The sequence below is a fragment of the Linepithema humile genome, chromosome 4, assembly GCF_040581485.1.
Source record: "Linepithema humile isolate Giens D197 chromosome 4, Lhum_UNIL_v1.0, whole genome shotgun sequence".
Taxonomy (NCBI): Eukaryota; Metazoa; Arthropoda; class Insecta; order Hymenoptera; family Formicidae; genus Linepithema; species Linepithema humile.
The window spans coordinates 29,561,659-29,578,028 of record NC_090131.1 but is presented as its reverse complement, the minus strand read 5'-3'; the positions used below and the strand labels follow the sequence as shown (position 1 = coordinate 29,578,028).

The following is a 16,370-nucleotide window of genomic DNA, read 5'->3' as shown; positions in this document are numbered from 1 at the left end:
GAAAAGTTTAGCGTGTAGTGGCGAACCTGCCATGCACATCCGTTCTCTGTGATCTAGTGGGCTAGTCGCATCGCGTACTCTTCCGTTCGTTCGTCTCCGTCTGCTTACCTGCATGTGTGTGACATTTTTTTACATAGACCGTTCGCACTGCTGCAACATGTTTACCTGGCTAAGTCGCCGCCACTGTTATTGTCAGCAACCCGTCGTTGATTTCAGTATGATATCCACGTCACCTTATCAGCAGCATTAATTCTCAGGTATGTGAACTGTGCTCGGCGCCGAGCGCCGCGGCGCCCCGCCAACGCCAACGGCAAGCGGCGGCGCGCCCTGACGAGTCTGTTTACGTAGCAATGGCGAAGGCTCACCTCGTCGCCGTCGCTATCGCCGTCGCCGTTGCTGTTGTCGTTATCGCCACGATGCCGCTGTAATACTTTTCACTTCTTCGCTTTTTTTACCTGTAGAGAACGACAAGTTTAGCACTATCGGTTCGTCGGGAGGGGGAGGGAGGGAGTTATTTCAGAATTCCAAATTTTATTCTTTACATTAAATGTATATTTATTCAATGATTGTATTCACTTTTGATTTTTGTGTCTAGGGGAGAAAAGTATGTGCTTTTGTTGATAAGCTCTATCTTATTTTGTTATCACTACTTTCATGAAATACTTCGTGGTGGCTATATAATCTTACAGAAAAAATATAATTTGAGGCATTATTAAACTCTTTTAATAGTTTTTTGCTTTGCAGAATAAGAACTAAAATTTTGGTATAATAATTTTTGTGTATGTTGCATAATGATTGTCTATATACTATTTAGATTTTTAAAGCATTACATATTATCTCAGATTTCTAGAACAAAGCAGGAAGATAGTGAGATAGAGATAGCGAGATCATGGATGATGAAGAGCGTCTTGAGGGTGAAGAAGAAATGGAGTTGGATGAAGCTTCTGATGGGGAAGACGAGGATGAGGAGACCACAGGTATCCCTGTGTCTCCAGCCAACTCGGATCAATTGCTTGGGCAAACAACTCCAACAACTCCTGGTAACAGTAAGTAACTACATGCAATGCAAAATTGCTTTAACTGTTTTAATAATTTTTGGAAAAATGATTAGCATTGTATTTTTAGTCACAATATTTATAAAAACAATATTTAATTTTATAAATCAGTTATTTCAGATAATTTATTCTGTGATATATAATTTAGTATAATTTAGTATAATTTAGTATAATTTTATAGCACTACTTTCCTATAACATATACTTCAACAATATTCTTTTTTTATGAACATAAAAATAAACTTATAATTATTTTTTCATAATTTACTTTTTTACACAATTTTACACATAATTGGTATATTTACTTGTGCTTAACGTGATATAGTTATGCATGATTATTTATATATATATCGTAAAATTAGAACAGGTTCTTGTTTGGTGAGTTTTTTTTTCAGAACGCATAAAAATCGTGTAAACTCATTAACTTTCAAATTTACACTTTTTATATTTTTTGTACTTGCACCTTACTTTTTTTCATTTTTAATGTAAAATATATACATTTGTGCATTTAATTTGTTTTATAATAATATATATTGAACTTATCTTCTTTTCTAGTCACACCAGAGGAGGTTTTTCATGATCCGATGCGGTATCAGAAGTTTCCACTGCCTGGAGGCAAACCTTTGAGTATTCGTCGTGGACCTGGTAGGCCTCGGAAAGAACGGCCTCTAGGTATAACTCGCGGGGGTGTTGCTAGAAGAGCATTTGGACGGGGTGGTACCCGAGGCAAAGGGTACTTATTATTTAATATATATAACAATCATATATATATATATAACAATTATAGATATTATTTTTGATATTGCATTATTTTATTTGTAGACTTGGATACGCAAGAGGCATGCCACGGCGCACCAAGAGCAAAGATGACGACATGCATTCAGAATCACCTAGTCCTTTGCGTATCGGTGGGGCGGACGATGCCGCTCCTGACGGCAGCGGCGAGTCAGGGAACATGGCTGATAGGTCAATGCCAGCACCCGAAGAGCCTCCTTACTTTGCTGAACAATGGTAAAACATTCTACAATCTTCAATTATTTTAAAATAATTCTGAATAATTATCAATTATAACTTAATTGAAATTATGTGTAATTAAATTTTATAGAAAATGTTCTCTATCAATATTTTGCAAAGTAATTGTTTTAACGAGATTAGTAGAAAATAAATATACTAAAAAAAAATGGAATAAGTTCAAGTATTTTAAATAATATTGAACGCAAAATTATAAATTATTTATAGGCCAGGCAAGGTGTGCGCGTTATGCAATTTAGGCGAGAGAAGTCAGTTAGGGCAGGGCGAGCTTTTACGCTTAACATGTCCACCGGGTTTCACTCCCGAAAAGTCGTCGAATCGCGATGAAACTACTGATCATCTCGTCGACGTTGCTGCTACTGGAGATAAAAGTCCACGTACGGCTGGACCTGGAGCTGCTGTTACCTGTCGCAGACAAAAAAGTTTAGCCAAATGCAGGTGAGAATTGTGTTAGATATATTAATATTAAACCTTTCTGCAAACTCTATTACAGTCGAATTTTTTCGCGCTGTAATGTTATCTGTATTAGAATCAGTTGAGTGTTTATAAAATTCTTCTCATACTGATATTTGCTAATAACCACATAAGTACGCAAAAATATGTAGAATAAAGATGTTGTGTGCATAATAAAAATATTTTTATTTTTTATATTTTTATTATATATATTTATTTAATGTAAATGTGTGAAAAGTGTAAGAAAAATTTCTCTACTTTTTTTATTAAAGTTCTAAAATTTGACAGTATATGTAATACTAATTTATTGATATTTTTGATGCTAAGAAATTTTACAATTTTTCTCAATTTTCTATATATAATTTGAGAAAATTAAAATATAATTGGTTTTTTTCCATAGGAATACTAGTCTAACGAATTTCACGGAACCAGTGGAGGAGCTGACAATCGTAGGCTATTCGGAGGAACCAGAAATCGGGGCACTGTTTGAACCATCGACAGGTCATTATTACGTTCACCAGTCGTGCATTATCTGGTCTAACAACAGTCAAGATTTGGCGACGGAATCAACCTGCCGCGCTGTTCTGCAAGCTTCCTCCAGACGTTGCGCCTTTTGCTCACGTTATGGTGCCGGAATTTCTTGCAAAGTAAATCAATCTTATATTATTATTAATAGATTTATTTATATAGAATTAAAAAGAATAATATAAGAGATTTAAAAAATTACACAAAATTAGATAATTTTATATAAGTTTAAAAAAAATTGTTTTTATAACAGTTTGTGTTATTTCGACAGGTGCAATCGTGCAATCGTTATTTTCATTTCCCGTGTGCCGCAGCTAGCAGTTGTTTTCAGGACACTAAGAGCTTGGCTCTTTTTTGTAGTCAGCATCTTGGTCAAGTCCCGCTTTTGCGTAAGTCCTTCAATTCTAAACTTATATTTTATTATCCATATAAGAGATATAAGGCTCGTATGATAATATATTAATATATATTAAAAGATTTTCTCGAGCCATCGCTGGTTATATTTTATTCCTCGATTTTCATTGCTTAATCTTTAATACACATACATATATATGTGTGTGCTTATGCAATATGATAGTTAAAAAAAACTTAACTTTTCGTATACTTTATGTATCTCGATCTGAGATCGGTGTACAATTTAACTGTCTCATGTAGACTAATTAATTTCTTTAAGAAAAATTAAAATTTCGCACTAACATCCTGCGACGGCTCTTAATGCTCTTCTATTATAATGTATTTGATAGTTATCATATGAGCCTTTCCATTATATGTATTTTAAATAAAAAAAGTTGCATTTACAGTGAATGGGGAGGTGACTTGTGTGCAATGTTATGGAATGGGTGATGTATCGAATTTAGTAATGTGCTCGGTGTGCGGCCAGCACTATCATGGCAGTTGTGTGGGTTTGGCGTTGCTACCAGGGGTGCGTGCTGGGTGGCAGTGTGTCTCATGTCGTGTGTGTCAAGTTTGTCGTCAACCTGAGGATGTTTCTAAGGTTAGACAAAATTTTAAAGAAATATATAAATAAAAGAAACATTAATGCGTTCAAGCTTGAAATCATTGCAGGATATAATTCTAATAAGATTTTTTTATTATTAATATATAACACAATACACGCACATTACACTTTGATTTATTATAGAAACTTTATAGAAAAAGATATAAAGAATTTTGTAAAAAAAATATTATTTTGCTAATTCTTACTTTTAAATATTAATGTTTAATATTTTTGAAATGTATAATTATATATGACAACATTTTCTGGACAACTTTTAATGGACTTTTAATGGAAGATTATTGTAAAACAATTTTTGTAACAGGTGATGCTGTGTGAACAATGCGATAAAGCCTATCATCCCGGCTGTCTGCGGCCGATTGTCACTTCCATTCCAAAATACGGCTGGAAATGCAAGTTGTGCCGTGTGTGTACCGATTGCGGGTCGCGTACTCCTGGAGCTGGATTGTCTTCTAGATGGCATTCTCATTATACTGTATGTGATTCATGCTATCAACAGCGCAATAAAGGTTTCTCTTGTCCGCTTTGTAGAAAGGCATACAGGTAATTGAAATATCTTGTGCAATTTTGCAATCTCTTATATTTATTGTTTGCTTAATTATTTATTTTTACTATTTACAGAGCTGCGGCATATCGAGAAATGGTACAGTGCCATGCATGCAAAAAATTTGTGCACGGCACGTGCGATCCCGAGGCTGATCCGCTCACCTATCAGCAACGCAAAGAGGCAAAGCCTGATTACGAGTACATCTGTTCAAATTGCAAGAGCATGGCTATTGTAGCCAGACGAAAGGACAGCATTGACGAAGGCGAATTGTGCCTGAGCGCTTCTCAAGAGAGTCTCGATGGTGAATCGTCTGAATTAGATTATCAAGGTGGTTCCGAAGAGGCGCTTTATTCGGTCGGATTGGGAAAAGGAAAGCCATTTTGCGCTACGAAGATCGCGAAAAAGAGGTTAGGAATTAGCGGTGGCATTATTGGTAGACCTAAAGGTATCGGGAAACTGGGCTACCAAAAACGACAAAAGATGACGGAATTTGGAAGGAAACGAGGACCTAAAGCGAAAATGAGAGGAATCTTTGGGGTGCCCGGAGTAGGTCTTCAGGTATGTGGCGATTGAAAAAGTTAATTTTTTTACATCGAATTTTATATTGCATTTTATATCAAGTTTTATTATTTATGACTTGTCTATAAAATAATTTATTACACACTCTTTTTGTGTTTTTTTTGTAATTTATTAAGCAGAATAATTTTCTACTTTAATATATACAAAATGTATATACAATCTAAGATCATTTTTTAATCTAATGCAGGCATATAATATTGTATCTCTCAGTTTTTTAATAATTGATCAACTAATCTTTATTTAACATTGCAGCGTCCGATGTCAGATTCTCAGTCAAAGGAGGACGAGCCTCCTGGTATGGAAAATAGACTTGTGCTTTGCTCGGCAAAGGACAAATTTGTTCTAACTCAGGACATTTGTGTGATGTGCGGCGCGATTGGCACTGATCAGGAAGGTTGTTTGATTGCATGTGCACAATGTGGCCAATGTTATCATCCATACTGCGTCAACGTGAAAGTCACCAAAGTCATACTGCAGAAAGGCTGGCGATGTCTGGATTGCACTGTTTGCGAAGGTATTAAAAAATGAAAGAATTAAAATTAATAGAAATGCGATTTGCCGGTTTTTAGTTCCAATCATTAGTTCAGTGTTAATTGCTTTATTCGGTCTTCTTCGAGTATTTTTTAAATCAAATTCTTGAAACTGTTTGTCCATGTTCATTCATTATTCATTCATTGGAATATTTTCTTTTTAAGGTTGTGGCGAGCGAAACGACGAAGCTCGCTTGATTCTCTGCGACGAGTGCGATATTAGCTACCATATCTATTGCATAGACCCGCCTTTGGACGTAGTGCCGCAAGGTACCTGGAAGTGCAAATGGTGCGCTCAGTGCCAAACTTGTGGCTCGAACGATCCCGGTTTTAACTCGTGCTGGCAGAAAAGCTACACTCAATGCGGACCCTGCGCTTCCCACACCTCTTGCGTTGTTTGTCAAGAAGCTTATCAAGAAGGCGATCTTATAATTCAATGTGTACAATGCGAAAGATGGCTTCATTGTCTTTGTGATTTAATCAGAAACGAGGCTGAGGCAGAACGATGTGCTGAAGAAGGTTACGTTTGTATTCTTTGTCGTCCTCGTGACGTTCCTCCCGCTCATCTTCTGTCGAAACCTCAGACAAAATTCTCCGCCAGATTGTCTCCTCCGCCGCAAAATCGAAGCCCGGAAATGTTTAAACAATCCTCACAGCAATATTTAATGGAAGGAGTTCACCTTTCCGAGGCTGGGATGAGTCATATCAAATCCTTAATGTCGGAACATCAGCAAACGAGGAAAAAGAGGAGAAAAATGCTTCCGATAGTAGCGGATAATAATAAAGAGGCAGATATTATGGCGACTATTGAATCTGTCGTCGCTGGCGGAAGTATGGACAATTCCTTAGAGGAACACAATAAGTTGGAGCTAATGGATGTTAAAGATGAACCAGAAACAGTGCTGAAGGAAGGCATGGTGTGGAATCAGCCGCCTCCCGAAGGCTTTAGCATCTGCACTTCAGAAAATGGACTTCCTATTTTGCGAAGAAAACGTCAAAGAAATTTGCAGAAATTAGGAATCGGTGGATTTATCGTAAGGTTGAGAGGAACCAGGAAGGACAAAGAAGAAGAAGGAGACGCCGAAAAGCCTGGAGAGTCTTCAATTATGGGGGACGAAGGAAAGCCACGAAGGAAACCTCAGAGGAGGAAGCCGAAGACAAAGCTGGCGGAGTGCTTTCCTCTCTACATGCAGGAAGCATTCTTTGGTAAAGATTTGATGGACATGACGAAGGATAAGGAGCAGCGGATGGAGGACCTCGAAAGCAGCAGCGAATCTGAGGAAGAGCACAAAGTTTCTGAAACCTCTAACACAATTCAGTTATCTCAGGATGAATTGAAGGCAATGGAACAAGTCAAAGCGAAGCAAGAGAAGGAGGACGGAAAAATTATCCCGGAGCAAATCAAGAGAGAAGAAATTGTAGAAGATGACGCGAGCGACACCGAGGCGCTTGGTGATATTCTGCCGATTTCCGGAGATTTGTTGGACAACGATCTGGTGAATACCATAATGAATGAGAACGATGAGGATTTAGCAAAGGCGAGCGAAGCGTTGGACGAATTGGACGATGCTCCAGGTGGAAGCAAAGATGAATTAACGGACATTCTGAGTCCGCATTTTACACTGGAATCTATGGTCAGAGACACTGGTAAGATCTGTCGAATAAAGTATTAAATATTATAGTTAATATATTGAGAATAATAAAATATTCGAAATATTTTACATTAGAGCGTTTATCAGAAACATTTTAAATAGTATTTTTAAATATTTTTAAATATTTTTAAATATTTTTAAATATTTTTAAATATTTTTAAATACTGAAACTGGAATATTTTGTTGACGATAAGTGTTGATTAAATTAACATAATTGTTTCTCTCAAGGATTGCCAAATATGGACAGCAAGGATATTGAGGAGATATTTAAAGGTGTTCTGACCGATGAATCTCAAGAGTCTCAGGAGTCATCAGTATTTTCTGTCCAAGCTCAGACTTCGCATCCTTCGTCGTCTACCACGCCTTTAGTGTCACCTTCTCCACATCCTGGTAAATATACGTTAGATACATTAATGACTTATCCTTGTCACGCTTTACACGCACTTTAAATTTTGAAAACAATTCTTTAACAGGTATTCCAGCAGCAATGCCTTTGGCGAGACCTCAAGTACCTGGTACTCTGCCTCCAGTAGGTCAATCAAACTTAAATTCTCCGATGAGTTTTCCACCGCCTTCACCATATCATTCTGAATATAGCAAGTAAGAATAGATTTTATATTTTAGTCTAGAATAAAGTTGAATAAAAAACTGAATAAATATAGAAATTGTAGATGTAGATAATATAAAAATATATATAAGATAATACTTATATAATATCAAAATTAAAATAGTTTGAAAAAATTACGTATAAAATGTGTACATACTTAATATATTAATTGAATCTCGATTTTAATTTTTGCAGCAGTCCACAATTTAGTCCAGCATTTTCGGAACCGCCAAGTCCGTGGGTGAATCCTGAAGATGAGGGAAATACTTCAGCAGGCAACGCTACCAGCTCGTACAACCAAAGAACCAACATAAGAATGGAGGCTGATGAAACATTGGGCACTGGTGCGACGATGTCCTCAGTGCTTTATGCCAATATCAACCATCCTGAATGGAAAACCGAATATCCAGGTGAAAATATATTCTTAAAACTGAGCGAAGCTGTGCATGTCTAATCCAATACGTTTGTTTTCATTAAGTATTTTATAAATTCTTTCATTTTTTGATTGTTGCTGTTTTATTAGAAATTTTCAACATCTCTCCATCTTCTGTTTATCTTGTAAAGGATTGAAATTTTGAGAATCTATAACTGTCATTTGTAATTTTATTAGTTTGACAAGTGTTTTTGTTTCAAGCAGCGTGGTCTGATAGATGCAAGCAAATCCTGAAGAAGTGGCGAGCACTTCCACAAGATAAGAAAGCCCCATACTTGACTCAAGCCCGAGACAATAGAGCTGCTATTCGCATGAAAAAGACACAACAGGTAATTTATATATTTAATGGCAAAACAAAAAGGATAGAAACGGCGGTCTCCAACTACTGCGCTTGTTTTTATGCGTTGATTAAATTTCCCAGCTGAAATTTGTGGCTGAGAAGCGCGAAATTCGATGGGATAACCCGCATTTCTGAACGTTCTTCATTGGGGTTTTTGTCTTCGAGCGTGTCTTGTGCTAACATTCAAGTGAAACTAACAGCTCGACAGCTCTGTGTGTCTCAAATTATATTCCCGCTGCAAAATTCAGGGTTCTTACAGCATTATCGATTAAAGTCTGATAACAAAGACAAAATGCTTATCTATTATGAAGATTCGATTACATTTAAATTGTTTTGCTTATAGGTTTGGGCGTAGTTTAAAATAATAATTAAAATAATTTTCATTTTGAAGATAAATAGTGAATTCCATCGTACATTTATATATTGATTCTATTAGAAGTAAAACAAATATTTTATTATAGATGGAATTTACTATTTGTAACGTCAGAAATGGTTTTATTTCTAAAAAAGAAGTTGAAAAGTAAATAAAAATAAGGAGAAAAATCCGTAAGAAAAAAATATCTGAAACTCAAAGCTAAAAATTCCTAAATCGTGCCACTATGATGCAAAATATTGTAAATTTAGTGAATCCTTAACTATGTTGAATTTTTATGGTAGAAAATATTGTAAGCCGCTAGTAATATGATGAGTTCCACTCGCGTTCAAAATAAGAATTGAATGTAAATGGACCTCAATATAGTGGGCCCAAAAGAGGCGAAGAGAGCATGATTTTATAATCATTCATAAAAATCATTTTTTTATCGTTTATTTAATTATTCGTGAAAACATTCATGAATGCATAAATGGTTTTAAAAAGAAGAAAAAATGATTCTTAAATCTGATTCATGTGTTTATATGTCAGATGTAAATTTACAAATTTATTAACTGTAAATTTTTAATTCGTAGATTTATAGATTTGTCAGTGTAGATGGATGTACCCCTTTGTCCTCTTTGTCCCTCTTTTGTAAATTAGACTTAGATATGTATAATATTTAAGGCTAAAATCAATGCAACATAGTATTTAGGTATTCGATAAGAATCCTCTCGCAGATTTATGTGAGTGTAGATCCATAAATTCGTACGAAAGATCCATATACCCTGCTTCTATATGTCTTTTATATGTCTTACAAGTATACAGACTCGGTCTTATATGTACTATCGATAGAATTTCGTATCGAAACGCTACATATTCTTATGTCGTCTCCTTCGGGCCCATTATATAATTTTTTATGTGCAGGGTGTTTCTCGTAAAGTTGCTACCTTAGAGTTAGATTTCAGAAAGCATCAGGCAAGGTAGAGTGATGCAAAATTATTGTGCTAAAATGCAAGAGGAAACAACAGTATAGAATTAATATTCCTTCATTTTACTTACTACAATACTTTTTAGAAGATACAATAATTTTTGTGGCAAAATTCAACGCGTTTGTTGAGTTGCGTAAAATCTATTCTTAAACAAAATTGCTTCACGCGAGATACCCTCATGTGTATACCACATCGTGTGACCGCGAACCGCCCGGTGTTGACCCGACAGCCTTCCAAGGAGACACCACAACCAAGCACCACCAACACTACCACCATCACCACCAATATAATCACCACCAACACCACCACCATCAATATGACCACCACCACAACTACTACCGCCATGACCACCATCATCACCAAACCTATCGTCATGACGGCTCAGCAGCAGCAGCAGCAACAACAGCAGCAGCAGCAGCAGCAGCAGCAGCAGCAGCAGCAACAGCAACAACAGCAGCAGCAGCAGCCGCCGCAGCCACAGCAGCCGCAGCAGACGTTGGGCCTGAAGCCCATGGAAAAGCAACCAGGAATGTTGATGAGCACGGGGATGACATCAACCGGCAATAATCAGCATCAGGAGGTGTGTGCGGTGCAGGGAGCCCCGCCCAGCCCCTCTCTCTCCCCTGAAACTCCCAAAAACTTTCAGTCATCCGCCTTGCAATCTTGCACAACACCAGCTTCTTCCTTCTCTTTGTCTTCTTCTTCTTCGTCTTCGTCTTCTTCTTCCTCCTCTTCCTCCTCCTCTTCCTCCTCCTGTTCCTCCTCCTCCTCCTCGTCTTCTTCTTCTTCTTCTTCTCACTGCAACAATTCGGGTGAAGGGCAGCAATCTCTTCAGCAACGTCCACCCCCGATTGTCGTTAACAGCGGCGGCGGCAGGAGAAGTGGCATAGATCAGCATCAGATACGAGTGCTTACTCCGTCCGAGATTATGAGCACCCTCCCGTCCCTTAGCCAGGAGCACTACGACCCCCCACCCCCGCCACCACCACCTACTGCAATTGTTCACACTGTGCTTCCCGTACAGAACCATCACCACAACCAACACCACCACCCGAGTAACGCCATGGTGAGCGCCTCCGTAGTGTTTTCTTGCCACTCTCTTTGTGTCTGATCGAGACTTAGTGTTTCCTCTGAATATATAAATATATATATGTATCTTATTTGAGATATTAAGCGAAGATTTTTCAAATCTTTTTAAAATCTCCAAGTGAGATGTTTTTTTAATATTTTATAGGGCTCTGCGCTTTATGTATGAATTATACAGTATTTTTTTTTTTTTTTTTTTTTTTTTTTTAATTATTGTAAATTATTGGCTGTATAAAGAATTTATTTTGACGTATCTATTTGATTTTCTAATTAATTTGGCATATATAACAATTCGCTAGTTTGGAATAATGAGATATTTTTATGTTTTTATTTTTTAGAACGCCTTCGTTGAATTTGAATATGGAGAGATTTGTTATCGTCGCCGTGATAGAAGTGTAATAGTATTATTTTTTTTTATTTTTTTTTTTTTATTTGAATATTTCCATGGCATGGTTACACATCTTTTATTCGATTCCGTCATTTTTATTCCCATCCCACGTCATGAGTCATCCCTATCCACTGAACCCGTTGCTTATATCGCTTACAATTTGTTTTTAATTTGTTGTTGTGGGTGATTGGTAGATCAGTATCACAGCATATTGTTGTATAATGTGGTTATGCAGTAGTTTAGTACTAATTTCATGGTTTTACACACGTTTAGCTTTTCCCCAAAACTATTACGAACATAATTAGTAATTTATTGTTATAATTTAAAGTGCTTTTTTCTTTTTTACTTACTTCAAAACTAAGCTAAATACGCAATAAAAAATATATTATTTTGGAATTTTTTGTTACATAAATAAATTTTTTTTTAAATTTTACTCCCGAAGGGATTTTATGTTTTATGTCTTTTTTTTGTAATTAATGCAGATTGTGTATAATTCTTAATATAATTATGTTCATATATATGTATATATACGTGTGTGTACATATATAGTTATTATATTTATTATGTAATTGGTGAGATTAGTATATATAATATATATAACACTCTCTTTATGTGCATGGATGTGAAATCATCGTATTATTCCTCGACGATTGTAGTGTTTATCGTGTCTAGTGTTTCTCGCTATGAATGAACATTTTCTTCGAGTGAATTAATTATGTAATTACACTAATGATATAAATTACTCTCTTTATGTACACATGTGTGTGCGCGTGTATATATACGTATACACACACACGTTGATAGATGGTGGTTGGTTATAATTTCCGATGCGTTTGCACACATATGTACGAGATTTACAGAATTTTGCTAATCATTATTAATTTAGCGATGTGCCATTATTGTTATTTTTAAGAATGTTCATGAAAAATATACAATGTCGGCTAAAAATCTGCACTCAAATTTGTCTATATGATGAAACTTGTGTAAAAATAAGAGTTAGTATTCTCAGTTTTTCTTAAACATTTTTTTCGAGATTTTTAGCCAACATCACGTATATGAACATTTCTTATTGGCTGATTGTAGTTAATGCTTTTATGTTTAACAGTGCTTTATGAAGAAAGATCATTACATTTTAGAGTTCTATATCTTTATTGGCAATTAATAACATTTTGTATGACATATAAAGTGATTTAAAACATTTTCACAAGTTTTGAATGCTTTGAAATTGATCAAATTTTGAATAAAATTAATATTTAACAATCGTTACGATACTAATAAAACTTGATTGATTAAATTTAATAACTAAATGAAGAAGTAATGTATGAGATTAACAATAGCAATGGATTTACTGTAACTCTCCATCGATTTAGATGGATTCTAGAGATATAACAAAAATATGGGTTGTGACTAAAAATAAATAGCTACATTAAATGTAATGGTCTTTTCCAAGGAATAATTCTATTGTTATCAAGTTGATCTTTAACAGGAACAGGACAGACTGTCAAATAGAGATCGATCTAGTAAAGAAGCTGAGCAGGAAAGAGTATGGAAACAGCTACAAGCAATGCGTCACCAACAGACGCAATTGCAGCAGCAAGTTCTTCATGAGCAACGCGTGAACGGTACACCTGTCACATTAAGTTTGTATACAGCAATTGAAAACTTTATTACAAGAGTGAATTATCTCTATATATTTATGTGGATAAAAATCTTAATCAAATCCTTTATATGTTTTCTTCTACAGCGATTGCCCGAGTGCACAGACAGATCAGCGAGGAAAGTGCACCTCAACTGGGCGGTGAAACCACCCCCGGATTGACGACGCAATTGCAAGTTTCTACGGCGCAAGTGAGTAATTTGTTCCTTCGCTCTTCATCGCTCTTGTCGAAAGACATTCCGAATAAATTTTCTCATCAACCCAATAGATGCACATAATACTGATCACTGGTGTGCATTTAGGCGCACAAAATTAGTCCAATAATCTGTTTAGCACGAATGTATTAATATCGATTAACATTAATTCTAACATTCTGCTGCAGGACACAAGTCAATTGACTCCTCTGGCTTCTCCCTCGCCAGGCTCTCGCAGTACTTTTGCCACACCCCCGCTCAAAGCTCCACGCGGGCTTACACCTCAGTCTCCTCATCATCAAGCCATGGTACGGCTGCCCGCGCAGGCTCCCTGTCGGGGGGTACGTCCAGGCTTTCCGCAGCCACCTTCCCCTTTCTCACCACAGGCGCCACAGTCGCCCCACGATTTTCCACAGTCCCCTGCGTCCTCGCAGACTTCTCAGGAACCACATTTCCAACGTTTCGAGGGCAACGTCTCAACTCCCGCATCGCCCTACTCGTCACCTCAAACGCCAGGTACACCCCGCACTCCCGTGTTCAATCCTCCGCGACCTCCCATTTACGCACCTCCCCCTTCTCCTGCAACATCGCGAACTCCCGATCCTTACAGTCAGCCGCCCGCCACTCCCACGCCCGTCCCCGCTGTGGCCGGCTATCCGTCGCCAAGGGGTACTGAGAGTACGCGGACATCTCAGGAACAGGAGGTGACTTTTGGACAGCAGCCAGAGGTTAATAGGCAACTAAGGGACTTATTGCAAAGGCAACAGCAGTTTACCAAGAAGATTGAAGGAGCTAATTGGACTCAAGGTACGTTTTATTTTATAATATGCAATATTTTAATGATATGAAAGTTTATCATTTTTGATAGTGTGATAATAATACGTATTATTACACGTCTAGCAACGAAATATTTTATATTAATTTCTTGAGAGTGAATTATCACATATAATAAAACCTTATTAATTTTTGCGCAATTTATTTTTGCAATTTAGACGGACAGAATAATTCAGAGAGCAATCAGACACAGTTTGAGGCTGGTCACGTGCAGCTTCCGCAACACTCTCAAGTACCAAGCAACACTGGCGAAGGCACCTTCAGACATCCACTTCCGCCAGGCATCGTCAGGCCACGGATGCCCATTCAACCAAATGTCTTAATCAGAAATCCCATTGGTACGCTTCGGAATATTTGATCTATTAATATATACAAATTCAGATTTACAATATTTGATATAACACTTAAATACATTTGTATCAAATCAATTGATTATATCAATTTCAGTTTCTTATGTAGAATTTTTGATTTTTACTTGAGATTTCTGTGTGTGATGTACGAATCTAGGAATAAACTCGCGACATCCTGTAGCAGGGAATATTCAGGGCTCGATTGACCATCGCACGAGAATGCTGCTGAATAGGCCTCAAGTAGCCACCAATATATCTCAACAGCATTTCCAGGGAGCTCAGGGCTTGCAAACGCGAATGCCAGCAGTGAGAAATGCTATTTCCGAGCCTTACGACATTTTACAACAGCAACAAAGGTTTACAGGTAAATTAAAAGAGTCTTGTTGTAGAAGTTAAGAAATTTCATAAAATTAATTTTTTAAGATTCTATTTTAATATTCTGTTGCATTTAATAACTCTATTAGGTTAAATAATTTATTTTCTTAATATAATCCAAAGATAAAAGGTACGAACACTTTGAATTCCATATTTTTGAGTTTGCAATTACAGAATTCTAAAACTTGAAGAAAAATCTTCAAGAATTTCATGAATATAGATAAAGTTTCATGCAAATCGAGAATTGCAAGAAAAAAATGAAACAAATTTTTTTAGATGCGAATCAAGCTCAGAGCGTGAATCAGCGCATACCAGCGCGTGCCGCGCAAGAGAATCTGAACCAAGGTATTCGTATGATGGGCACCGCCACTTCGGGCATGGTCCGACCGCCTATTATTCCTACGACAATGAGTGAAACCACAGGCGTGACTACCTCGGAAGCGTCCGAGATTCCTGATAACGTAACAGCTGAATTAGAAAAGCTAGAGCAAGAGGGGGCTGGTCCAATAGTCGAAGTCGAAGGGGTCAGTGCAATATTGGGAGATTTGGCGGATGATGATGACGAGCTGCTTGGTGAGTTATTGCAGAATCGAAAGGAGCGAAAAGATTTGCATGCGTAGCAACTTAAAATGTTGCATGAATCAACTTGGAAGAATAAAAATGTTATTTAAATTGGAAAACACATACAACTAAAATATATATTATTCTTGTAGCCGAAATGGGAGCGGACTTCAATATCTTGGAATATGCCGATCCGGAACTGGATACGATCGCAGGCGGAGAGAAAACCAATATTCTCGATCTGGATCTGGAGCAAGTCGAAGTTGATCCCAAGGACGAAAAGCAGAAAAAGGAAACCAAGGACGAGGATCAGAAACCAGAATTGACTGGCTCATCTTCCGAAATCGCTGATTCTTGCTCGACGAGCACGAGTTTGACGACTCTGACAGAAAATTCCAATGTGCCGACAATAACGCCATCGCAGACAACATCTCAGACGATGCAAGCGCAAGTGGTGCAGCAGCAGATGCATCAACATGTGCAGCAGGCAGCAGCGATGGGTCGGCCGATGCTGCCAGGAACGAGGTTGATGTCGCAAGATGGAGCGATAGGAGTAGTAACTTCTACGAATACAGTAACAGTGAGTTATCCACCGACCTTTCCCGGACATCCGCAGAGAATCTCGCAAGCGCACTTACAAGGTAATGCGATTTAAAAAATCGCTTGTAATACTAATATATAATTTTATATATATTTAATCAATAGAATATTCTGTTTATCTAAAAGCTACAAGTGTAAGATTTTATGCATGTTTCACAGAAAAACTAGCGGATTTGTTAAAGATTTAGCTTTAGTATTTTAATTTGTTTGATTGTTA

General features: G+C 37.1%; 1 protein-coding gene across 18 annotated transcripts in view; it reads left to right on the top strand.

Annotated features, from left to right (window-relative positions):
• Nucleotides 1-42: 42 nt before the first annotated feature.
• The window catches only part of LOC105673337 (histone-lysine N-methyltransferase 2D), a 33,910-nt gene continuing 17,582 nt past the window's right edge, over nt 43-16,370 (top strand). For 8 of the 18 annotated variants that reach the window (XR_010889983.1, XM_067354168.1, XM_067354167.1 and 5 more), the window contains exons 1-24: nt 43-257; nt 843-1,046; nt 1,610-1,787; nt 1,877-2,065; nt 2,294-2,524; nt 2,940-3,186; nt 3,336-3,453; nt 3,865-4,058; nt 4,384-4,622; nt 4,701-5,184; nt 5,458-5,719; nt 5,901-7,382; nt 7,616-7,777; nt 7,861-7,987; nt 8,190-8,404; nt 8,632-8,756; nt 10,338-11,174; nt 13,069-13,222; nt 13,327-13,430; nt 13,622-14,240; nt 14,426-14,605; nt 14,775-14,981; nt 15,269-15,565; nt 15,706-16,194. Coding sequence is in view for 17 of the 18 variants with exons in the window: in XM_067354168.1 (XP_067210269.1) it covers nt 890-1,046; nt 1,610-1,787; nt 1,877-2,065; nt 2,294-2,524; nt 2,940-3,186; nt 3,336-3,453; nt 3,865-4,058; nt 4,384-4,622; nt 4,701-5,184; nt 5,458-5,719; nt 5,901-7,382; nt 7,616-7,777; nt 7,861-7,987; nt 8,190-8,404; nt 8,632-8,756; nt 10,338-11,174; nt 13,069-13,222; nt 13,327-13,430; nt 13,622-14,240; nt 14,426-14,605; nt 14,775-14,981; nt 15,269-15,565; nt 15,706-16,194 (7,297 nt within the window). In the remaining variant the exon portion in view is untranslated. Of the gene's footprint in view, nt 258-322; nt 425-842; nt 1,047-1,609; nt 1,788-1,876; nt 2,066-2,293; nt 2,525-2,939; nt 3,187-3,335; nt 3,454-3,864; nt 4,059-4,383; nt 4,623-4,700; nt 5,185-5,457; nt 5,720-5,900; nt 7,383-7,615; nt 7,778-7,860; nt 7,988-8,189; nt 8,405-8,631; nt 8,757-10,337; nt 11,175-13,068; nt 13,223-13,326; nt 13,431-13,621; nt 14,241-14,425; nt 14,606-14,774; nt 14,982-15,268; nt 15,566-15,705; nt 16,195-16,370 lie in introns of those variants that run through there. The other 10 variants (XM_067354172.1, XM_067354162.1, XM_067354161.1 and 7 more) reach the window with 8 other exon arrangements.